The sequence below is a fragment of the Pelobates fuscus genome, chromosome 8 (assembly GCF_036172605.1).
Source record: "Pelobates fuscus isolate aPelFus1 chromosome 8, aPelFus1.pri, whole genome shotgun sequence".
Lineage (NCBI taxonomy): Eukaryota > Metazoa > Chordata > Amphibia > Anura > Pelobatidae > Pelobates > Pelobates fuscus.
The window spans coordinates 14,458,047-14,483,937 of NC_086324.1; the positions used below are offsets into that span (position 1 = coordinate 14,458,047).

A 25,891-nucleotide genomic window follows, 5' to 3' on the forward strand; every position below is an offset into this window, starting at 1 on the left:
CATACACACATTCCCCTACACACACAGCCACCCATACACGCATTGCCCCACGCACCCTACACACTGAACCTTTCACACACATTGCACCCCTCACACATTGCACCACTGCTCCTATACCCTACTACAGCCCCATATCCCAGCAGACCCCAGGTAAGTTGTCAAACTGTACTTAAACGGTTTGACTACTTACTCTGGGAGCGGGTCCCGGCACTCCTGGCACCATACCCACTACACAGAGCAGTAGTGGTTATTGTGCATGGATTATTTCTTTAAATAATCTATAGGTGCCCCTCCTGAGATCAGGCTCTGGATCCGCCACTGATTTATATTATATATATATATATATATATATATATATATAATTATGCCTATTATATTTACACATATATTAATGTACATTTATATATGCATAATACACTAAGAAATGTCATTGATATGTACAATATGTAATAAGCAGATATTGGCCCAGTCTTGTTGCTAGGTGCATAATCCAGCACAATAACATATTTAAAGTGAAGAGTGCACCCACAGGACCTCAAAATAAACAAGATAACGTAATTTTTTACAGTTGTGCCCTACATACATTCACCATTTCAGTCCCATTACCAAGCGTTCCTTAATATGTCATGGTAGTTGGACTGAAACATTGGTTATATGCAAAGGCACGTCTGCTTAAAATAAATCTGCACTCTTTTTTTTTAAGCCTATATGTGCTTTTTTTCACGTTGGAGTAATAATTTTAATTTTAAGTTATCTTTTCTAACTCTGTATCTGCACACTATGCTGGCGCGACGCATTATGGGGCTGGTAAATATTTTTTTTCCAGGGCTGCTTTTAATTCCCAGTCCGGCCCTGCACATAGTTTAGCCTCCCTCCTTACCTTTACAGAAGTGTGGCTTCGCTGGATGGCTGAGATTGATGGGAGTCTTCTTTTTGGTCTGTACCTCCTCCTTCTCTCCATGTATGCCTCCTCCTCCCCTGCGGCACTCTGTTAATTGGGAGGAAGTGACCTCACCTCACTTCCTCCCAGCAGGCATGAAGACAGAGGCCCGGTCTGGAGTTCTCTTAAAGGGCTGGGGGCCCCTGATTACCTCACCTGCTGCAGCCCACCGGGAGCCCACCGGGATATTTCTCAGTATCCCGATGGGCTGTTCAGACCTGGCTGCGGGCAGGGGACCCACAGGGCAGCTGCTTTGGAACCCCCAGGAGCAACAGTGCCCGGGGCAGCTGCCCCGTTTGCCCCTTGTTAAAGACGGCCCTGCAGCCGGTGTAGGAGCCTGGAGTATCCCTTGAATTAATGATGGAAACCCACCCGGTGTAGTAGCCTGAAGTGCCCCTTTAATGATATAAACCCAGCCGGCGTTGGAGCCTGGAGTGTCCCTTTAATGGTATAAACCCAGCCGGTGTGGGAGCCTGGAGTGTCCCTTTAATAATATAAACCCAGCCGGTGTGGGAGCCTGGAGTGTCCCTTAAATGATATAAACCCAGCCGGCGTGGGAGCCTGGAGTGTCCCTTTTCCCGAATGCTTTCTGAATAGGTTAAACATTTGCAATTCTCTGATGTACTAAAGGCCAATCTTATTGAATCTCAGTTATTTCAAGTGGGTTGTTTTAGAGCACATCTCAATCAGCACATCTGGCTTTTGCTTCAAACACTCCAAGCACCATTGCTAGTACAGTCGGTTGTAGTGGTGATGGTGCCATGAGCTCAGTTCTCTCAAGCAGGGGGCGCTCTCCTGCATTGGCCAAGTTTAATTCACGGGAAGTTATTGTTTTTCTTGCAGGGTGCAGCTTGGGCACCTGGGGAAATCAGGCGAGTGGTCAAACTCTTCTAAAACATTTTAACAAATTGCACTGGGTCAGCGCCAGGGCAGTTCTGGTGCCAAAACCACACCTAAGGATTCTTTAGGCTTCTTGTCAGTTTGGAAATATATGTGTAGTCAGGTGAAGAAAAAAAAAAAAGAAGAAAATGGCTATAAAGTATTTTATTCCAAAATAATTTCTTTATTACAGGGAGTGCAGAATTATTAGGCAAATGAGTATTTTGACCACATCATCCTCTTTATGCATGTTGTCTTACTCCAAGCTGTATAGGCTCGAAAGCCTACTTCCAATTAAGCATATTCGGTGATGTGCATCTCTGTAATGAGAAGGGGTGTGGTCTAATGACATCAACACCCTATATCAGGTGTGCATAATTATTAGGCTTCCTTTCCTTTGGCAAAATGGGTCAAAAGAAGGACTTGACAGGCTCAGAAAAGGCAAAAATAGTGAGATATCTTGCAGAGGGATGCAGCATTCTTAAAATTGCAAAGCTTCTGAAGCGTGATCATCGAACAATCAAGCATTTCATTCAAAATAGTCAACAGGGTCGCAAGAAGCGTGTGGAGAAACCAAGGCGCAAAATAACTGCCCATGAACTGAGAAAAGTCAAGCGTGCAGCTGCCAAGATGCCACTTGCCACCAGTTTGGCCATATTTCAGAGCTGCAACATCACTGGAGTGCCCAAAAGCATTGAAGGTGTGCAATACTCAGAGACATGGCCAAGGTAAGAAAGGCTGAAAGACGACCACCACTGAACAAGACACACAAGCTGAAACGTCAAGACTGGGCCAAGAAATATCTCAAGACTGATTTTTCTAAGGTTTTATGGACTGATGAAATGAGAGTGAGTCTTGATGGGCCAGATGGATGGATTGGTAAAGGGCAGAGAGCTCCAGTCCGACTCAGACGCCAGCAAGGTGGAGGTGGAGTACTGGTTTGGGCTGGTATCATCAAAGATGAGCTTGTGGGGCCTTTTCGGGTTGAGGATGGAGTCAAGCTCAACTCCCAGTCCTACTGCCAGTTTCTGGAAGACACCTTCTTCAAGCAGTGGTACAGGAAGAAGTCTGCATCCTTCAAGAAAAACATGATTTTCATGCAGGACAATGCTCCATCACACGTGTCCAAGTACTCCACAGCGTGGCTGGCAAGAAAGGGTATAAAAGAAGAAAATCTAATGACATGGCCTCCTTGTTCACCTGATCTGAACCCCATTGAGAACCTGTGGTCCATCATCAAATGTGAGATTTACAAGGAGGGAAAACAGTACACCTCTCTGAACAGTGTCTGGGAGGCGGTGGTTGCTTCTGCACGCAATGTTGATGGTGAACAGATCAAAACACTGACAGAATCCATGGATGGCAGGCTTTTGAGTGTCCTTGCAAAGAAAGGTGGCTATATTGGTCACTGATTTGTTTTTGCTATGTTTTTGAATGTCAGAAATGTATATTTGTGAATGTTGAGATGTTATATTGGTTTCACTGGTAAAAATAAATAATTGAAATGGGTATATATTTGTTTTTTGTTAAGTTGCCTAATAATTATGCACAGTAATAGTCACCTGCACACACAGATATCCCCCTAAAATAGCTATAACTAAAAACAAACTAAAAACTACTTCCAAAAATATTCAGCTTTGATATTAATGAGTTTTTTGGGTTCATTGAGAACATGGTTGTTGTTCAATAATAAAATTAATCCTCAAAAATACAACTTGCCTAATAATTCTGCACTCCCTGTATAAGGTAATAAAATTAATATCTAAACGCGTTTCGCCTCAAGGGCTTCTTCAAGTAGATAATAGTATCTACTCGAAGAAGCCCTTGAGGCGAAACGCGTTTAGATATTAATTGTATTACCTTATAATATAGAAATTATTTTGGCGTAAAATACTTTATAGCCATTTTCTTCTTTTTTTCTTTTTTTCACCTGACTACACATATATTTCCAATCTGACAAGAAGCCTAAAGAATCCTTAGGTGGGGATTATACCACCCAAGCGCTTTCATTGAGCAGTACAAGTCTGCTCTATATACTGTGAGTAGTATATTTATATTTTATTTATACCTCCTAACCACCATACAGAGAGCACTATATATTTTATCTTTTCCCTGGGTCGGATAATATCAACTTGGACGTCGAATCTGAGCCAGATACTCGCCAATCAAATATTACTCCGCATACCCTTGAGTGGGGGTCATTCCACTTCACGTGTGCCATACCAGAGCTAGGTTTCAGCTCTGAAAAGTGTGAGTAAGATTATTTTCATTTTGCATACCACTTTTATTCATCTATATACTGTGCCATTGGAGTTCCTTTTGTTTTTTCTCCACATATTTACTCTACTGGATTTCAAGCACTCTACTGTGAAGACATCCTCTATTTTACGTTTCAGGATTCCTGTTCTTACACATGGCATCTACCATTATGGACTTATGATAAGTGTTTTGGACTTTTGCCAACTAATTATTTTATAATCTATTCTACATCACTGTACTATTTTATATCACTCATTATATACATTTTAAATGTTTTATTGTATATCTTAGACGCAACCTTTTTCTGTTTTGCTCTTTATTTTAACAAACAAGACAAGCTGGAGCTGGACGTACAGGAATAGAAAGTGCTGCTCTAAAATAACGCGTTGAATTTCATTAATGGACATAATTGGTGTAATTAACGCATAATGGGAATTTCTACTTTAGTGATCTCTTCTCTATGTAAAGGGCACAAGTATTTGGAGACTAAGGTAAGTGTTAATATTTGTGGTATGAAAAATGGTATGGCACCAGGGGACACTTGGCCAGCTGAAGTGGTTATAGTTATTATAGTGCCTATTTAAGGACAGTCATTACAATTCTACGTAATTTCACATTGGGAATAGCTTGGAGAACTACCATGACACAATGTAGCCATCTGGGAGCGGAGTCTTGCAAGCGTCTCAAAACGCAAGGTACCAGCTGTGTCTTCTCGCGAGGTGTATCCGAGGAGGTCGAAGATACATAGAAAATTTCCTCGGAAAGAAAGCCTTGCATGATTAATTGCAAAGTTAATTATCCCTCATCATTCTCCAGAGGTTTCAAACAATTAGAAAGCTCTCACCATTGGCACAAAGCGGTGGTGGCACAGACTTTAAAGGGGATTTGTCACTTAAAATCTTTTTTTAGTTTGATCAGTTTTCAGTTACATTATTTGCATTAATTAGATGCTTAATTAACGTTATTATAGAATGGTTTGGAGGTTTACCTCTTAGAATTTAGTGTTTCCCAGAATCCAACTGGGAGCAATGTGTCGTAAATCTGCTATTGTAATAATTCATAGCGTATTCAGCTACTTCAACATCAGCGCAAGCTTTCAAACTGTTAATGAATAGATATTATTATAATTTATAAACTGCCAACAGCTTCAGCCGCACAGTACAACAATAAACAATATGTACATCAACACAAGTCTAACAAGTTCAGAAGGGGTGAGGGCCCTATTCTAACAATCTTGCAGGTTGTGATGTGAGTGCTGGGGAGCTTTTTATGTATATATCTACAGCAGTGTTCTGTCATGGCTGTACTGACCGAGCATTACATCACATCCCATCCAACTGTCAGCCATTTCATATTGCGGCTCACACCTAGCTTCACACAGTGCTGAGTGCTCACTCCTAGCTTCACACAGTGCTGAGTGCTCACACCTAGCTTCACACAGTGCTGAGTGCTCACTCCTAGCTTCACACAGTGCTGAGTGCTCACACCTAGCTTCACACAGCGCTGAGTGCTCACACCTAGCTTCACACAGCGCTGAGTGCTCACTCCTAGCTTCACACAGTGCTGAGTGCTCACTCCTAGCTTCACACAGCGCTGAGTGCCCACACCTAGCTTCACACAGCACTAAGTGCTCCCACCTAGCTTCACACAGTGCTGAGTGCTCACTCCTAGCTTCACACAGTGCTGAGTGCTCACTCCTAGCTTCACACAGTGCTGAGTGCTCACTCCTAGCTTCACACAGTGCTGAGTGCTCACACCTAGCTTCACACAGTGCTGAGTGCTCACTCCTAGCTTCACACAATGCTGAGTGCTCACAACTACCTTCACACAATGCTGAGTGCTCACACCTAGCTTCACACAGTGCTGAGTGCTCACACCTAGCTTCACACAGCGCTGAGTGCTAACACCTAGCCTCACACAGTGCTGAGTGCTCACACCTAGCTTCACACAGCGCTGAGTGCCCACACCTAGCTTCACACAGCACTAAGTGCTCACTCCTAGCTTCACACAGTGCTGAGTGCTCACACCTAGCTTCACACAGCGCTGAGTGCTCACACCTAGCTTCACACAGCGCTGAGTGCTCACACCTAGCTTCACACAGTGCTGAGTGCTCACTCCTAGCTTCACACAGCACTAAGTGCTCACTCCTAGCTTCACACAAGGCTGAGTGCTCACACCTAGCTTCACACAGTGCTGAGTGCTCACACCTAGCTTCACACAGCGCTGAGTGCTCACACCTAGCTTCACACAGTGCTGAGCGCTCACACCTAGCTTCACACAGTGCTGAGCGCTCACACCTAGCTTCACACAGTGCTGAGCGCTCACACCTAGCTTCACACAGTGCTGAGCGCTCACACCTAGCTTCACACAGTGCTGAGTGCTCACACCTAGCTTCACACAGTGCTGAGCGCTCACACCTAGCTTCACACAGTGCCAAGTGCTCACACCTAGCTTCACACAGTGCTGAGTGCTCACACCTAGCTTCACACAGCGCTGAGCGCTCACACCTAGCTTCACACAGCGCTGAGTGCTCACTCCTAGCTTCACACAGTGCTGAGTGCTCACACCTAGCTTCACACAATGCTGAGTGCTCACACCTAGCTCACACAATGCTGAGTGCTCACTCCTTGCCTCACACAGTGCTGAGTGCTCACACCTAGCTTCACACAGTGCTGAGCGCTCACACCTAGCTTCACACAGTGCTGAGCGCTCACACCTAGCTTCACACAGTGCTGAGTGCTCACACCTAGCTTCACTCAGTGCTGAGTGCTCACTCCTAGCTTCACACAGTGCTGAGTGCTCACACCTAGCTTCACACAGTGCTGAGCGCTCACACCTAGCTTCACACAGTGCTGAGCGCTCACACCTAGCTTCACACAGTGCTGAGCGCTCACACCTAGCTTCACACAGTGCTGAGTGCTCACACCTAGCTTCACACAGTGCTGAGTGCTCACACCTAGCTTCACACAGTGCTGGGCGCTCACACCTAGCTTCACACAACGCTGAGTGCTCACACCTAGCTTCACACAGTGCTGAGTGCTCACTCCTAGCTTCACACAGCTCTGAGCGCTCACTCCTAGCTTCACACAATGCTGAGTGCTCACACCTAGCTTCACACAGTGCTGTGGGCTCACACCTAGCTTCACACAGTGCTGAGTGCTCACACCTAGCTTCACACAGTGCTGAGTGCTCACACCTAGCTTCACACAGTGCTGAGCACTCACACCTAGCTTCACACAGCGCTGAGCACTCACTCCTAGCTTCACACAGTGCTGAGTGCTCACTCCTAGCTTCACACAGTGCTGAGTGCTCACTCCTAGCTTCACACAGTGCTGTGGGCTCACTCCTAGCTTCACACAGCGCTGAGTGCTCACACCTAGCTTCACACAGTGCTGAGTGCTCACTCCTAGCTTCACACAGCGCTGAGTGCTCACACCTAGCTTCACACAATGCTGAGTGCTCACACCTAGCTTCACACAGTGCTGAGTGCTCACTTCTAGCTTCACACAGTGCTGAGTGCTCACACCTAGCTTCACACAATGCTGAGTGCTCACACCTAGCTTCACACAATGCTGAGTGCTCACTCCTAGCTTCACACAGTGCTGAGTGCTCACTCCTAGCTTCACACAGTGCTGTGGGCTCACACCTAGCTTCACACAGTGCTGAGTGCTCACTCCTAGCTTCACACAGTGCTGAGTGCTCACATCTAGCTTCACACAGCGCTGAGTGCTCACACCTAGCTTCACACAATGCTGAGTGCTCACACCTAGCTTCACACAATGCTGAGTGCTCACTCCTAGCTTCACACAGTGCTGAGTGCTCACACCTAGCTTCACACAGCGCTGAGCGCTCACACCTAGCTTCACACAATGCTGAGTGCTCCCACCTAGCTTCACACAGCTCTGAGTGCTCACACCTAGCTTCACACAGTGCTGAGTGCTCACTCCTAGCTTCACACAGTGCTGAGTGCTCACTCCTAGCTCCACACAGTGCTGAGTGCTCACTCCTAGCTTCACACAAGGCTGAGTGCTCACACCTAGCTTCACACAGCGCTAAGTGCTCACACCTAGCTTCACACAGTGCTGAGTGCTCACACCTAGCTTCACACAGTGCTGAGTGCTCACACCTAGCTTCACACAGTGCTGAGTGCTCACTCCTAGCTTCACACAGTGCTGAGTGCTCACACCTAGCTTCACACAGTGCTGAGTGCTCACTCCTAGCTTCACACAGTGCTGAGTGCTCACTCCTAGCTTCACACAGTGCTGAGCGCTCACACCTAGCTTCACACAATGCTGAGTGCTCACTCCTAGCTTCACACAGTGCTGAGTGCTCAAACCTAGCTTCACACAGCGCTGAGCGCTCACACCTAGCTTCACACAGTGCTGAGTGCTCACTCCTGGCTTCACACAGCGCTGAGTGCTCACACCTTGCCTCACACAGTGCTGAGTGCTCACTCCTAGCTTCACACAATGCTGAGTGCTCACACCTAGCTTCACACAGTGCTGAGTGCTCACACCTAGCTTCACACAGTGCTGAGTGCTCACACCTAGCTTCACACAGTGCTGAGCGCTCACTCCTAGCTTCACACAATGCTGAGTGCTCACTCCTGGCTTCACACAGCGCTGAGTGCTCACACCTTGCCTCACACAGTGCTGAGTGCTCACTCCTAGCTTCACACAATGCTGAGTGCTCACACCTAGCTTCACACAGTGCTGAGTGCTCACACCTAGCTTCACACAGTGCTGAGTGCTCACACCTAGCTTCACACAGTGCTGAGTGCTCACTCCTAGCTTCACACAGTGCTGAGTGCTCACACATAGCTTCACACAGTGCTGAGTGCTCACTCCTAGCTTCACACAGCGCTGAGCGCTCACACCTAGCTTCACACAGTGCTGAGTGCTCACTCCTACCTTCACACAGTGCTGAGTGCTCCCACCTAGCTTCACACAGTGCTGAGTGCTCACTCCTAGCTTCACACAATGCTGAGTGCTCACACCTAGCTTCACACAGTGCTGAGTGCTCACACCTAGCTTCACACAGTGCTGAGTGCTCACTCCTAGCTTCACACAGTGCTGAGTGCTCACACCTAGCTTCACACAGCGCTGAGTGCTCACTCCTAGCTTCACACAGCGCTGAGTGCTCACACCTAGCTTCACACAATGCTGAGTGCTCACTCCTAGCTTCACACAGTGCTGAGTGCTCACTCCTAGCTTCACACAGTGCTGAGTGCTCACACCTAGCTTCACACAGCGCTGAGCGCTCACACCTAGCTTCACACAGTGCTGAGTGCTCACTCCTAGCTTCACACAGTGCTGTGGGCTCACACCTAGCTTCACACAGTGCTGAGTGCTCACTCCTAGCTTCACACAGTGCTGAGTGCTCACATCTAGCTTCACACAGCGCTGAGTGCTCACACCTAGCTTCACACAATGCTGAGTGCTCACACCTAGCTTCACACAATGCTGAGTGCTCACTCCTAGCTTCACACAGTGCTGAGTGCTCACACCTAGCTTCACACAGCGCTGAGCGCTCACACCTAGCTTCACACAATGCTGAGTGCTCCCACCTAGCTTCACACAGCTCTGAGTGCTCACACCTAGCTTCACACAGTGCTGAGTGCTCACTCCTAGCTTCACACAGTGCTGAGTGCTCACTCCTAGCTCCACACAGTGCTGAGTGCTCACTCCTAGCTTCACACAAGGCTGAGTGCTCACACCTAGCTTCACACAGCGCTAAGTGCTCACACCTAGCTTCACACAGTGCTGAGTGCTCACACCTAGCTTCACACAGTGCTGAGTGCTCACACCTAGCTTCACACAGTGCTGAGTGCTCACTCCTAGCTTCACACAGTGCTGAGTGCTCACTCCTAGCTTCACACAGTGCTGAGTGCTCACTCCTAGCTTCACACAGTGCTGAGTGCTCACACCTAGCTTCACACAGTGCTGAGTGCTCACTCCTAGCTTCACACAGTGCTGAGCGCTCACACCTAGCTTCACACAATGCTGAGTGCTCACTCCTAGCTTCACACAGTGCTGAGTGCTCACACCTAGCTTCACACAGTGCTGAGTGCTCAAACCTAGCTTCACACAGCGCTGAGCGCTCACACCTAGCTTCACACAGTGCTGAGTGCTCACTCCTAGCTTCACACAGTGCTGAGTGCTCACTCCTAGCTTCACACAGTGCTGAGCGCTCACACCTAGCTTCACACAGCGCTGAGCGCTCACACCTAGCTTCACACAGTGCTGAGTGCTCACTCCTAGCTTCATATAGCGCTGAGTGCTCACACCTAGCTTCACACAGTGCTGAGTGCTCACTCCTAGCTTCACACAGCGCTGAGTGCTCACACCTAGCTTCACACAGCGCTGAGTGCTCACACCTAGCTTCACACAGTGCTGAGTGCTCACTCCTAGCTTCACACAATGCTGAGTGCTCACTCCTAGCTTCACACAGCGCTGAGTGCTCACACCTAGCTTCACACAGCGCTGAGTGCTCACTCCTAGCCTCACACAGCGCTGAGTGCTCACTCCTAGCTTCACACAATGCTGAGTGCTCACACCTAGCTTCACACAGCGCTGAGCGCTCACACCTAGCTTCACACAGCGCTGAGTGTTCACACCTAGCTTCACTCAGTGCTCACTCCTTGCTTCACACAGCGCTGAGTGCTCACACCTAGCTTCACACAGTGCTGAGTGCTCACACCTAGCTTCACACAGTGCTGAGTGCTCACACCTAGCTTCACACAGTGCTGAGTGCTCACTCCTAGCTTCACACAGTGCTGAGTGCTCACACCTAGCTTCACACAGTGCTGAGTGCTCACTCCTAGCTTCACACAGTGCTGAGTGCTCACTCCTAGCTTCACACAGTGCTGAGCGCTCACACCTAGCTTCACACAATGCTGAGTGCTCACTCCTAGCTTCACACAGTGCTGAGTGCTCAAACCTAGCTTCACACAGCGCTGAGCGCTCACACCTAGCTTCACACAGTGCTGAGTGCTCACTCCTGGCTTCACACAGCGCTGAGTGCTCACACCTTGCCTCACACAGTGCTGAGTGCTCACTCCTAGCTTCACACAATGCTGAGTGCTCACACCTAGCTTCACACAGTGCTGAGTGCTCACACCTAGCTTCACACAGTGCTGAGTGCTCACACCTAGCTTCACACAGTGCTGAGCGCTCACTCCTAGCTTCACACAATGCTGAGTGCTCACTCCTGGCTTCACACAGCGCTAAGTGCTCACACCTTGCCTCACACAGTGCTGAGTGCTCACTCCTAGCTTCACACAATGATGAGTGCTCACACCTAGCTTCACACAGTGCTGAGTGCTCACACCTAGCTTCACACAGTGCTGAGTGCTCACACCTAGCTTCACACAGTGCTGAGTGCTCACTCCTAGCTTCACACAGTGCTGAGTGCTCACACATAGCTTCACACAGTGCTGAGTGCTCACTCCTAGCTTCACACAGCGCTGAGCGCTCACACCTAGCTTCACACAGTGCTGAGTGCTCACTCCTACCTTCACACAGTGCTGAGTGCTCCCACCTAGCTTCACACAGTGCTGAGTGCTCACTCCTAGCTTCACACAATGCTGAGTGCTCACACCTAGCTTCACACAGTGCTGAGTGCTCACACCTAGCTTCACACAGTGCTGAGTGCTCACTCCTAGCTTCACACAGTGCTGAGTGCTCACACCTAGCTTCACACAGCGCTGAGTGCTCACTCCTAGCTTCACACAGCGCTGAGTGCTCACACCTAGCTTCACACAATGCTGAGTGCTCACTCCTAGCTTCACACAGTGCTGAGTGCTCACTCCTAGCTTCACACAGTGCTGAGTGCTCACACCTAGCTTCACACAGCGCTGAGCGCTCACACCTAGCTTCACACAGTGCTGAGTGCTCACTCCTAGCTTCACACAGTGCTGTGGGCTCACACCTAGCTTCACACAGTGCTGAGTGCTCACTCCTAGCTTCACACAGTGCTGAGTGCTCACATCTAGCTTCACACAGCGCTGAGTGCTCACACCTAGCTTCACACAATGCTGAGTGCTCACACCTAGCTTCACACAATGCTGAGTGCTCACTCCTAGCTTCACACAGTGCTGAGTGCTCACACCTAGCTTCACACAGCGCTGAGCGCTCACACCTAGCTTCACACAATGCTGAGTGCTCCCACCTAGCTTCACACAGCTCTGAGTGCTCACACCTAGCTTCACACAGTGCTGAGTGCTCACTCCTAGCTTCACACAGTGCTGAGTGCTCACTCCTAGCTCCACACAGTGCTGAGTGCTCACTCCTAGCTTCACACAAGGCTGAGTGCTCACACCTAGCTTCACACAGCGCTAAGTGCTCACACCTAGCTTCACACAGTGCTGAGTGCTCACACCTAGCTTCACACAGTGCTGAGTGCTCACACCTAGCTTCACACAGTGCTGAGTGCTCACTCCTAGCTTCACACAGTGCTGAGTGCTCACTCCTAGCTTCACACAGTGCTGAGTGCTCACTCCTAGCTTCACACAGTGCTGAGTGCTCACACCTAGCTTCACACAGTGCTGAGTGCTCACTCCTAGCTTCACACAGTGCTGAGCGCTCACACCTAGCTTCACACAATGCTGAGTGCTCACTCCTAGCTTCACACAGTGCTGAGTGCTCACACCTAGCTTCACACAGTGCTGAGTGCTCAAACCTAGCTTCACACAGCGCTGAGCGCTCACACCTAGCTTCACACAGTGCTGAGTGCTCACTCCTAGCTTCACACAGTGCTGAGTGCTCACTCCTAGCTTCACACAGTGCTGAGCGCTCACACCTAGCTTCACACAGCGCTGAGCGCTCACACCTAGCTTCACACAGTGCTGAGTGCTCACTCCTAGCTTCATATAGCGCTGAGTGCTCACACCTAGCTTCACACAGTGCTGAGTGCTCACTCCTAGCTTCACACAGCGCTGAGTGCTCACACCTAGCTTCACACAGCGCTGAGTGCTCACACCTAGCTTCACACAGTGCTGAGTGCTCACTCCTAGCTTCACACAATGCTGAGTGCTCACTCCTAGCTTCACACAGCGCTGAGTGCTCACACCTAGCTTCACACAGCGCTGAGTGCTCACTCCTAGCCTCACACAGCGCTGAGTGCTCACTCCTAGCTTCACACAATGCTGAGTGCTCACACCTAGCTTCACACAGCGCTGAGCGCTCACACCTAGCTTCACACAGCGCTGAGTGTTCACACCTAGCTTCACTCAGTGCTCACTCCTTGCTTCACACAGCGCTGAGTGCTCACTCCTAGCTTCACACAGCGCTGAGCGCTCACACCTAGCCTCACACAGTGCTGAGTGCTCACTCCTAGCCTCACACAGCGCTGAGTGCTCACACATAGCTTCACACAGTGCTGAGTGCTCACTCCTAGCTTCACACAGCGCTGAGCGCTCACACCTAGCTTCACACAGTGCTGAGTGCTCACTCCTAGCTTCACACAGTGCTGAGTGCTCACACCTAGCTTCACACAGTGCTGAGTGCTCACTCCTAGCTTCACACAGTGCTGAGTGCTCACACCTAGCTTCACACAGCGCTGAGCGCTCACTCCTAGCTTCACACAGTGCTGAGTGCTCACTCCTAGCTTCACACAGTGCTGAGTGCTCACACCTAGCTTCACACAGCGCTGAGCGCTCACTCCTAGCTTCACACAGTGCTGAGTGCTCACACCTAGCTTCACACAGTGCTGAGTGCTCACTCCTAGCTTCACACAGTGCTGAGTGCTCACTCCTAGCTTCACACAATGCTGAGTGCTCACTCCTAGCTTCACACAGTGCTGAGTGCTCAAACCTAGCTTCACACAGCGCTGAGCGCTCACACCTAGCTTCACACAGTGCTGAGTGCTCACTCCTAGCTTCACACAGTGCTGAGTGCTCACTCCTAGCTTCACACAGTGCTGAGCGCTCACACCTAGCTTCACACAGCGCTGAGCGCTCACACCTAGCTTCACACAGCGCTGAGTGCTCACACCTAGCTTCACACAGTGCTGAGTGCTCACTCCTAGCTTCACACAATGCTGAGTGCTCACTCCTAGCTTCACACAGCGCTGAGTGCTCACACCTAGCTTCACACAGCGCTGAGTGCTCACTCCTAGCCTCACACAGCGCTGAGTGCTCACTCCTAGCTTCACACAATGCTGAGTGCTCACACCTAGCTTCACACAGCGCTGAGTGTTCACACCTAGCTTCACTCAGTGCTCACTCCTTGCTTCACACAGCGCTGAGTGCTCACTCCTAGCTTCACACAGCGCTGAGCGCTCACACCTAGCCTCACACAGTGCTGAGTGCTCACTCCTAGCCTCACACAGCGCTGAGTGCTCACACATAGCTTCACACAGTGCTGAGTGCTCACTCCTAGCTTCACACAGCGCTGAGCGCTCACACCTAGCTTCACACAGTGCTGAGTGCTCACTCCTAGCTTCACACAGTGCTGAGTGCTCACACCTAGCTTCACACAATGCTGAGTGCTCACTCCTAGCTTCACACAGTGCTGAGTGCTCACTCCTAGCTTCACACAGTGCTGAGTGCTCACTCCTAGCTTCACACAGTGCTGAGTGCTCACACCTAGCTTCACACAGTGCTGAGTGCTCACTCCTAGCTTCACACAGTGCTGAGTGCTCACACCTAGCTTCACACAGCGCTGAGCGCTCACTCCTAGCTTCACACAGTGCTGAGTGCTCACTCCTAGCTTCACACAGTGCTGAGTGCTCACACCTAGCTTCACACAGTGCTGAGTGCTCACTCCTAGCTTCACACAATGCTGAGTGCTCACTCCTAGCTTCACACAATGCTGAGTGCTCACTCCTAGCTTCACACAGCGCTGAGTGCTCACACCTAGCTTCACACAATGCTGAGTGCTCACTCCTAGCTTCACACAGTGCTGAGTGCTCACTCCTAGCTTCACACAGTGCTGAGTGCTCACTCCTAGCTTCACACAGTGCTGAGTGCTCACACCTAGCTTCACACAGTGCTGAGTGCTCACACCTAGCTTCACACAGTGCTGAGTGCTCACTCCTAGCTTCACACAGTGCTGAGTGCTCACACCTAGCTTCACACAGTGCTGAGTGCTCACTCTTAGCTTCACACAGTGCTGAGTGCTCACTCTTAGCTTCACACAGCGCTGAGTGGTCACTCCTAGCTTCACACAGCGCTGAGTGCTCACACCTAGCTTCACACAGTGCTGAGTTCTAACACTAATTCTCACTAAGTGGAAATCCTTCACACTTAGCATCACATCACACCCTGAGGACCTTAAAGTGGAGGAAACCAGTATAGATCCCTTACATTGGGAACGTTTGGCATATTATCCTCTTATGAAATGGCCTTGCACAGTAGGTCACCACTGCAAACATTCACTGAATTGAAGAGCTTAGCTAAATTGTGATTTCAGTCTCTCCTACTACAGTACACAAGGGATTCGTTTAGAAGAAAAGGCTCTGATGAAATATGTAAATAAATAGCAATTAATACAGTCAGTTGAATTATCTCGGAAGACTCGGGGGAATGGTGTGTACCTGCCTCCACCAGCCAGCTGAGGCGTATGTCCTTATATGGAAAATACAGGCGATACAGCAAGCGAGGAAAGTACAGGACAAAGGTTGGTCTCTCTGTCAGGAGAGACTCTGTACAGGTACAGGTGCACTCTGCAGGTCTCCTCTCCTCTCCTGACAGCTGGCCACACCTGACGCACAGGTAAGGTCTCTCCATTCAACTCTCCCCTTCTCACCTGTGCAGGTGTACCTGGCTTTTATAAACAGCAGATATTCTGGGCAACACATAACAATATCAGTTTTAGATAAGCTCTGGTCTTTGCACATGAAATCTGCCTCATTCCATGTATATCCCTATCCCCACTGTTCCATCCATTAGTAACTGTACCATTGCCATGTTTTTCACACGCTGGTCCCTAAAAACCCTGTGCTAGCATCGCCTGCAGGTCTCCTAGCTTCACACAATGCTGAGTCCTCACACCTAGTTTGTGTGAAGAATTGAGGGATATATTGACAATATGTAAATGTTTTCTTGAATGATGTTTGATGTTTAATTGGAACGTATATGAGTTAGAACCTTTCAATATGGCCACCTGCAAATCATGACTCAACACAGCCTACTTATTCTGCACTGGCATAGTCACTTTCCTCTGTCTGCACCAACACGCCTCTCCACATCCTCTGTCTGCACTGAAACAGCCTCTCTTCATCTTCTGTCTGCAGCGACATGGACCTTCTCACCACTTTGTGTCTGCACTGCCATGGTCCCTCTCACCATCCTCTGTCTGCACTGACACAGCCTCTCACCATTCTCTGTCGGCACCAACACAGGCTCTCACCATCCTCTGTCTGCACCGACACGGTCCCTTTCACTACCCTCTGTCTGCACCGACACGGCCCCTATCAACTTCTGTCTGCACTGACACAGACACTCTCACCATCCCCTCTATGCACCGACACAGTCCCTCTTACCAACCTCCGTCTGCACTGACACGGCCCCTCTCACAAACCTCTGTCTGCACGACACAGTCCCTTTCACCATCCTCTGTCTGCACTGACATGGACCCTCTTACCAACCTCTGTCTGCACTGACACAGACACTCTCTCCATCCTCTCTATGCACCGACACAGTCCCTCTCACCAACCTCCGTCTGCACTGACACAGACCCTCTCACCAACCTCTGTCTGCACTGACACAGTCCCTCTCACCAACCTCTGTCTGCACCGACACAGTCCCTCTCACCAACCTCTGTCTGCACCGACATGGACCCTCTCACCAACCTCTGTCTGTACTGACCCAGTCCCTCTCACCAACCTCTGTCTGCACTGACACAGACACTCTCTCCATCCTCTGTCTGCACTGACACAGACACTCTCTCCATCCTCTGTCTGCACTGCCACTGACACTCTCTCCATCCTCTGTCTGCACTGACACAGATACTCTCTCCATCCTCTGTCTGCACCGACACGGACCCTCTTACCAATCTCTGTCTGCACTGACACAGACACTCTCTCCATCCTCTCTACGCACCGACACAGTCCCTTTCACCATTCTCTGTCTGCACCGACACGGACACTCTTACCAACCTCTGTCTGCACCGACACGGACACTCTTACCAACCTCTGTCTGCACCGACACAGACACTCTCTCCATCCTCTGTTTGCACAGACATTAATCCTTGGAGGAGACGAAGCTTAGTTCCATTAATTTGCTATTATTGTTGTACAAGTCGTTGCTTGTGACATTAAACAATTCAGACAGATGGGCAGGAGAGTCCTGTCACCCTCCAGTGACAAAGGACACTGATTCAGGCTTATAGCTAAGCATTATGATAAATGCAGTCAAGGCAGATAGTTTGTCTTTGGTCGTCTGTCCCTGTGGATTACTCAGTTGCACCCGAGAGTGCTTTCTTTCTCTTACATGTTCTGTTCATGTGCTGCTTACACACCTACTGTAGAGTCATACAGAATGTATTCTAGAGATGTGTCTTCAATGTGTACACAGTATGTATGAAACAGTAGACAATGTTCAATGCACCATTTTCAATCTGGGCCAGTTATATGATTACAAGACCCATTTAATGTTTATAGATATGTTGATGTCACCACACTCAGCTAATCTGAACTAAGGAGCAGATCCCCCATTTCTCCAGAGCTCCACTCCAGTGGGGAACCACACTCCCTTAATACCCATAGAACAAGGATGGGGCAAGCTCACAGACGGAGTCAGCAAAAGGACTTTATTTGTGCACACAGTCACCACAAATACAATGTTTCGCCCCTTTGGGTTTAGTCTTCTAAGGCTTTTACAGCTAAAGGTACAATCTAACATTTATGAGGACAAATGGTGGGATTGTAAATATTGCGGCCAAATGGTTCTTCTACTGATATGAGGATTCCCGTAGATTACCAGAACATAAAAATGGACCTTAATTGGCTCCCGCTGGCACCCCCTCCTGGTAACACATTGATGTAGAAAAATTTTGGGGTTCTTGTCTCCTGTTGTTTATTTTAATAATCTCCACTAGTAACTATGTTGCAAAATTCTTGCTTTTACCAATAATCAGAAAAAATGTTTTAATTTGTTGCGGCCAAGTTGTTCAACCTTTTCCTTTTTGTTTTGTCCGTCCACGCTATATGCCCAACGTGGAGACCTACAGTCCAGGGCTGATTATAATGCCTGTACATGTGCTTATTGAAGCCTTTGATGTCCTGCCTCGTAGAGGACACGTCTGCAATGCGCTGGGCGTAGCCATGAGTGCGAACTCTCAAGTCTCCGCCATAGCCTGGGTTTTTATATTCCTGGGCTCGGTATGGGTTGTGTGATCACAAAATGTAAAAATGTGGCCTTCGTGGCCCATATGGTAGTTGGTTATTGAGCATTACACAAGGGTGTTAAATGGGGTGGGATAAAGGGTATAAAGCAATAGGGAAGCATGTTTTGGCGTGTGAGGGGGAGTGGGGGGGGGGGGAGGGGGGGGAGGGAGAATGGCTGCCAGTGAGTATGTTGTGATCTGTGCTTCACAGCAATGGATTAACAAGCTATATAAATTTATGCATTTACAGTACTCGGAGCAAAGGTCATCATATATCATAATGTGGTTAATCAGTATATACACAGCCAAGATCATTAACATTTATCAGGCTCAGAGTAACTCTGTAATCAGGAAACATTCAGACACATACAATGCATAGATACAAATTCTAAATATTAACTCACAATAATTTAAAACAAACCTGCATACAATACAGTTCTGTTATTATAGGGAGATTACACTAAGAAAATCAGTACTGCAATATTTAATAAATTAAACTTTATCTACATCAGTCATGCTGCAGTACAGAATTCCACAAATCAATCTTATTTCTGTTTTTATTTGCTGTACTGGTGGAAACTAACTGAGGGTATTCTCTCCAGCATTTTCGCCTTGACACAAATACCCCCCAGTAGTTGCATCAACATTTGTTTATGCAGCAAAACATCGAACGTATGTTATGGGCATTTGGTGTAGCTGTGCATAAATCCTGATTCCTGCACCTGTGAGTCACTCAGCTATATTATAAAGATATTAACCTTTATAGGCTGCAGTGTTTGCTCAGCAACAGGACCGCTTTAGCTAGTTGCTGAAGTGGTTGCATACCAGATGAGGTAATCCAGTGATGGCTAACCAAAAGCTCGCTGAGCATCATGGGAAATGTAGTCCAGAAACAATTTATGGTGTCAAGGTTAGCCATCACTGATGTAGTCCATTCTCTATGCTGCCATCTGCTGGCAGTAATCTGAAAAGTATTTTAAAGAATGACATTTTCTTAACCCCCCCCCCCTTACAGACCTCAGATGTGAGTGAAAATTTGGGGTTTGCACCTCTCCACCTCTAAACTAAACATCTGTGATGTTCAAAGAAGTGCTTGATTTTTTTCTAAACTGTGTTTATTAAGTGCAGTGTAAAATGAAATGTATTATTCATGGCTTTTGGCTGTCCAACTCTTCAAATGGCAGTGTTTAGGTCTCTATATGACTAACATGATGTAATAACCATTATTAAATCTCAGTTTTATTCAAAATGCAGCTTTGGTTTTGTTTAAACTGTCTGACCCTGTAGGAGTCTTTGTCAAATAATTTCAGAATCTGACAGAATCTGACAGTTCATTGCTCTATAAACTGTTCCACAATTAACTAAGATTATATGAGATAATCAATTTATAGCAGAGTCACTTTAGAATTAGAATCTACAAGTGTTTCTGAGGGAGTGGTAAAAAGATGCTATGGCAAGCCAACTCTTACGGCCTACAACCAATAAAATCCCCATCCAGCAATTCATTTTGTGTTCGACCGGGAATTTCGAGGATTTGGTTGACCGGGATAATTTGTATTGCATCATAAGAGATATCTCAGATCAGTGCTATATAATTCTGCCAACCTTATAAAGGAGCTTTAAACAACAGTTTATTTCAGATGTTCTTTGCTTTTGAGGTTTCTGAAGAAATGTCATAAATGTTTAAAGATACATATAATTTCTTGCCACGTGGAATTGTCACGTATTGTCCAATATAAAGCAGACAAGGGGTTGTGCCCACTCATAATGCACAGGGATTCCTACTCCAATAAGAGACACCAGGGATTCACATTTTGATATGATTTCCTTTGAGAACAGAATTGGGAAATGGCTGGATCCCTCAACGCTGGCATGGCTTGGGTATGGGTGTTGGCAAGCTCTGGCACAATGTATCCGAGAGTTGATTGGCCGCACTGCATGAAATACACAATGAAACATTAACATTGTTATTTATATTGATATCTATTTTTGTTATGTGTTTCGTGTGTGCAGCTGTAAGTGCCATCTCTCCAGTGTAGGTCAAGATAAGAGTTAAAGTGTGACTCCCAGCAGCCTGCTGTAGGGACTATGATACCGGACTACCCTGACCAATTCCCAAGTATTGTGTATGACTTGCCCTTTTACCTGGGTCTCAACCGGACTACGAGGCTCCGGTCCCCTCGGTGGCTTCTGCAGTGGTTTCTGGAAGTCAGTCCACTTGCCATTTGTTGGCCGAGAGCATCAGCTGACCGCTTTCAGACTTTCAGACAATGTATGATACACTGTGCATGGAGATTTTTACAAAATTGACATTAGCCTGCCCTAATAACGCTACTGAATCATGAGACGTGTTAAATTCAGTATAAACAGTGTCTGAAAGTCATCAATCAAATTACACAAATGTGATCGTTAATTGAAATTATCATCAGGAAGAGAAGCCCACAAGGATAACTAGTACCTACTTATATTTTACAATACATTGGATACAGGACACGTTACAAAAAACACCTAGATAGAATAAAAAGACGTACATTTTATTATAAGTAATAAAACGGGCAAAACAATAAGAGTTCACCAGATACGCAATGCAGTGCTTTAATATTTATTTATTTTTTAACCAAGTTATTAAATACAATATGGATTCACTTTTCACAATTCTCTTACAAAATGTGCATACATTAGGGGGCCACGCAATGTAGAAAACATGCTAATCATCTGATGCTCTCAAACCTTCTATGCAGCACAAAACATGTGAGTAAATGAAAACTTCTATTTTCATAGATGGGGAACAATAGTGCCCCTCTCCACGGTAAAGGACTGTTTTTCTAAATACCGTACGTTCTAACAAAATCTAAATTTACCCCAAGAGAAATAATTGCTTTCGTTAAGTGGATTGTTTACAAATTCCCAGAATTGTTTCGTTTGGGCTTTTCGAATAAACATTGAAATGCCGCCAATTCTTTCGTAAGTGTTTCTAAGCTTTAGTTCTGAGGCTTATTCAGTAAAAGTGAGTCACATCATGAATAGACAACAGCAACATTTAATATCAAATTGGCAGCGATTATTTCCATTTCAATGATTTTGGCCCATTTTATGCACGTGTTTAGCTTCCAATTACCGTCAAGTGAACAGACCACTGACTTGCGAAAAACATTGTTTACTTAGTAGAAAATCCGCTCATTCATTTCATGAAAGAAAAAAATAAAGACTTGCTATTCAATATAACAGGCTGACTATCTATATTGTATCAACTTCAGAAACCATTTCTGATTGGCTCTTAAAGTTGGTCAATTCCAATCAGATGTTCCTAATGTTTCTACTGTATCTTGAAAAAAACAAATGAGCCAGCAGCGGGCAAAGAATCAACAACTAAATATTGGGGTCCCTAAGAGGTTGGCTGAATCTTCATGCATGGAAGATTGGGGGAGTTGAAAACATGTCCCCAGTCACCCTCTCAACAAGCGGGGACCAGTTGCATGCGTCCTTCCATTCCCACTTCCTATGAGTTGGGTTATGTGTTACTTGTAACGAGCAGGGGCTGTCTGGACCCCCCTATTCCTTCACTGCCGTATGTATAACAGCTATAAGACTTGGGAAAAAAGATTTGGTTCATATGAATCTATTTTAAGTGAGAAGAAGCAATCAATAGAGGGAAGAAAAGGAGCGGCATAAAAAATGACATTTAAATATTATATACTTATTAAACATATAGAAACATGGATTTATTTATTTTTACTGCTCCATTTGTCTCTCTATCGGTCGTCTCTCTCTTGATCTGTGAATAAAAACCACCATGTATTGCTTGTCTGTATCCATCAATCATTTCTTTTTTTTTAACTCTACGGACAAAACTCATAATCACAATGCAATTGGCTCATCCATCCACGTTCCATCTGTTTCAAGATCTGTTCATATGGCGATTCGGAGGCGATTCGGAGTTACAGAATTTGGATGACTCGACAATCATCCAAAATCCAGACAAACTGCGAGATGTTTAATAGAATGCACTAGTTCAATAACAAAAACTGGTGTATATTATAAAATATGTACAGGGGGCTTTTAATGTTGGACACTCTGCTTTATGATCAAACTTATGATAATACGGTCTTTGTCTCAATACTCTGATCAATTAATGTCACAGCTCTCCTCTATAAAATCAGATTTCGGATCCTCAATGCTTCTCACCTTAAATACTATCTCCCTGTCCAACCAATCCAGCATTGCCTTAATATAGTGTCTATTGAGCTGCATTAACACGCAATTTGTTAAATAAATGAACTACTTCAAACCAGGATCTAGTTCTGGATTCATTTTATACTGCTGAATAAATAATATATGAAACTATATTATCAAAACATTAAAATAAAAATGAACTAAACTCAAGACAGGTTAAAAATATTTACCCGATACTGCAGAAATCATTAATAATAATAAAAAAAATGAACATTGAGGTTGGATGGGATCCATGTTTTTTCAGTTGCATTATAATTTTACCTTAAAATAATAATAAGTTCCTGCGTTTTCTGCATTTCCCCGGCTTTGCAGCATCTGCAAGGAGCTCTCCACAAATCAGGAAGTGACTCCTCCAATCAGGAGGCTTTCATTTTGTTAAACTAAGTTTCAACCACTCCCATTATTCTAACCCAGCGTAGGTTTTTAAGCACATGACATAAATTTTATTAATCACATAAGATTAATTTGATGTTGAAACGTGATTGAAGCAGTTGAAACATGCTGACAGCTTTGTTAAGAAAGCCAGACAGTGTGATTGGCTGATCTTCCAGACGTGCATGCACGCAGTCGCATTTCGCAGAGTTTGGCGTGGCAGGTAGCGACGTACGTTTTGTGAATTAAGCCATAGTAGGAAATATTGCTTTCTATTCTGATATCAGGCAACTAGTTATAGTGATAAGCATTTACCTGCATGAAAACAAGGTCAGAAGATCTTCTCACATCCACAACCCACACAAAGAGACACGAGTTGTTATGGTGCTTGGCTAGTCTCTCTTATAACAATATGTTTATTTTATATCCATTTAAATAATACAAAGTTCTCTACGGAGAAAATAAATACTTTAAATTAAAACAACTAAATTTTCCACTATGAAACAATTTGTTGGTGCGAGTGATATTTCCTAAATATTCTGGTGATACCAAAACACATATTTTATTGCAAGGTCATATTTTGCTTCAGTCTACCACTCCAGACACAGGGGGAATGACCTCACGGCAAATGGGGGCAATACACTGGGTACCCAGACGTGATGGCTGGAATGGTGAAGAGGTAATTTTCCAAGCTGGATCTTATGTGGTCTCTCAAACCCACAAGGTCAAGGTCAAGATCTGACCTTAATGATTCAGTTTTATTCTACACTCAGTGTTTGTGTTATCTGAAGAATGTCATGTTATCAATCATTGATACAAGTTGCTCTTTGACCTGGTTAATGTCTGGGTGTGACATGTTATGTAATGACTGCTAATTAAGTGATTCTTTGCCCCTGTTCCATCTGAAACAGCAAGTTTATAGACAGCAATATTTGGGGACAGAAGAACCAGTACGTGGCTGGCTGCGGCTATATTGGCCAAACACAAATAACACATTTACCTCTCTCTTTCCTTTCTAAGTTTCTGGGGAACAATAATCTTTTGGATTTGCCAATATGCCTGAACTCACAGAAAAAGTCACAAAAACTCTGAATAAGACCACCCCAGGACTGCAAATATGGAGGATCGAGGTACATAATGTGTATGTCTTGTGTGTTAGCTGTATGGTGCATGGAAGAATCACTTGCTTTACACTCTGTAAAATGTGTAGAATGCGTCGTAAACATTTCTGAACTATCTGTTTTCAGAGCATGGATATGGTTCCTGTACCAGAAAAGTCCTTTGGGAATTTTTTCGATGGAGATTGTTATGTTCTCCTGAAGGTATGTTCGCTCTGTCTGTTTATCTGCTCTGTCTATCGATCTATCTAGTCTGTCTGTCTATGTAAATCTACTTTGTGCCACATTCAATACTATAAATTGCTTCTTTGTTTTTTTTTCCTTTCGACTCTATAACCAGTAAGTAGACAGACAATGTACCACTGACTCTCTTTCCAATTGGTTTACAGACCCATAAAACTGGAAATAATTTCACCTATGATATCCATTTCTGGGTTGGGAACAATTCCTCAATGGACGAGCAAGGAGCGGCCGCCATTTATACCATCCAAATGGATGACCACCTTGGGGGTGTAGCCATCCAACATCGAGAAGCTCAGGGCTACGAGAGTGACACTTTCAAAGGCTACTTCAAACAGGGTATTGTGTATGTATCATATATGGAGTGTGTTGGCCATCGCTGTGGCTGGAATGACATACGATAGGTCTAACTCTACATTTCACCCTACAAAACCATGAAAAAGTCAAGTTGAAAATAAAGCGAAGACGAAACCAAAAAATTACAATTTTCTATTAAGAATTTATTTGACACTTGAACAGATACCTGTGTTAGCTCTTAAATAAATAATTAGAAAAAAAAACATACAAAACAAACAAAACACTGCAATAAGACATGGCGTGTTAGAAAGGACACGCAGTTTCAAATTAAGTCATTGTTCCTGGTTTTTGTTTGCTTTGCTTGCAAATCGATTATTTTGAATCTATTTTAGTCTATTTTATTCTATATATTATTATTAGTCTATTTTAGTCTGTATATTATTATTATTATTATTAGTCTATATATTATTATTAGTCTTTTTTTAAACAAAATAGAGCGTTTCCAGTTTAGGATTACTGAGTAACATTGATAAACATGGGCTTGTTTTATATATTCACTGTTCATGAATTGTGTTTGTGGTATTTATGCTAAGGTGGAATGCGGTACATGGTATTTCTGACACTGATTGGGGACTTGTGTTGTTTATAACCTGTTACTTTGTTTCCTTAATCTCTAGTTATAAGAGTGGTGGAGTTGCTTCTGGAATGAAACAAGTGGAAACCAACACATATAACATCAAGCGTCTTCTACACGTCAAGGGAACTAAGAATGTTTTGGCCGGAGAGGTGAGCCTAATCCGTCTCCGAATTGTTCTGTTGTAAGAGAGATCCTTCCCTATTTCTTCATGGAATCATTCTATCAATTTAACATATAAACATTTTTTTTAAAGTTTGGTTTTGTGAATGTTTATTATGTTCATTTAAATGTTTGAACATATTCGTTTACTCTGCTAAAATACTGGATGTAATTAAGAACTACGAGAGATATATAAGTAATTTAATGTTGGAGGAAAATATAACATTAGATCAGATTTCTATTTGAGTCAACAAACAGTTACCACGCATATTAATTATTATATCATAGAATATTTAGATTTTTACTTCCTAAATGGGAAAGAATTGAGCAACAAGACCACAAGGGCATGATATATACTTCATCAAAGGAACACTGTGGCGTTAGGAATACAAACCTATAGTGAGCCACTATCTAAATAGATTCCCCCCCA

General features: G+C 45.6%; 1 protein-coding gene across 2 annotated transcripts in view; it reads left to right on the top strand.

Moving 5' to 3' along the window:
- Positions 1–25,891, top strand: part of VIL1 (villin 1) — a 74,594-nt gene that overhangs the window by 22,552 nt on the left and 26,151 nt on the right. Inside the window, exons 1-5 of one of the 2 annotated variants that reach the window (XM_063429267.1) lie at positions 15,661–15,791; positions 24,031–24,140; positions 24,258–24,332; positions 24,518–24,714; positions 25,343–25,451. In XM_063429267.1, coding sequence (XP_063285337.1) covers positions 24,066–24,140; positions 24,258–24,332; positions 24,518–24,714; positions 25,343–25,451 — 456 coding nt within the window. In that variant the 5' untranslated portion in view covers positions 15,661–15,791; positions 24,031–24,065. Of the gene's footprint in view, positions 1–15,660; positions 15,792–24,030; positions 24,141–24,257; positions 24,333–24,517; positions 24,715–25,342; positions 25,452–25,891 lie in introns of those variants that run through there. The other variant, XM_063429268.1, reaches the window with a different exon arrangement.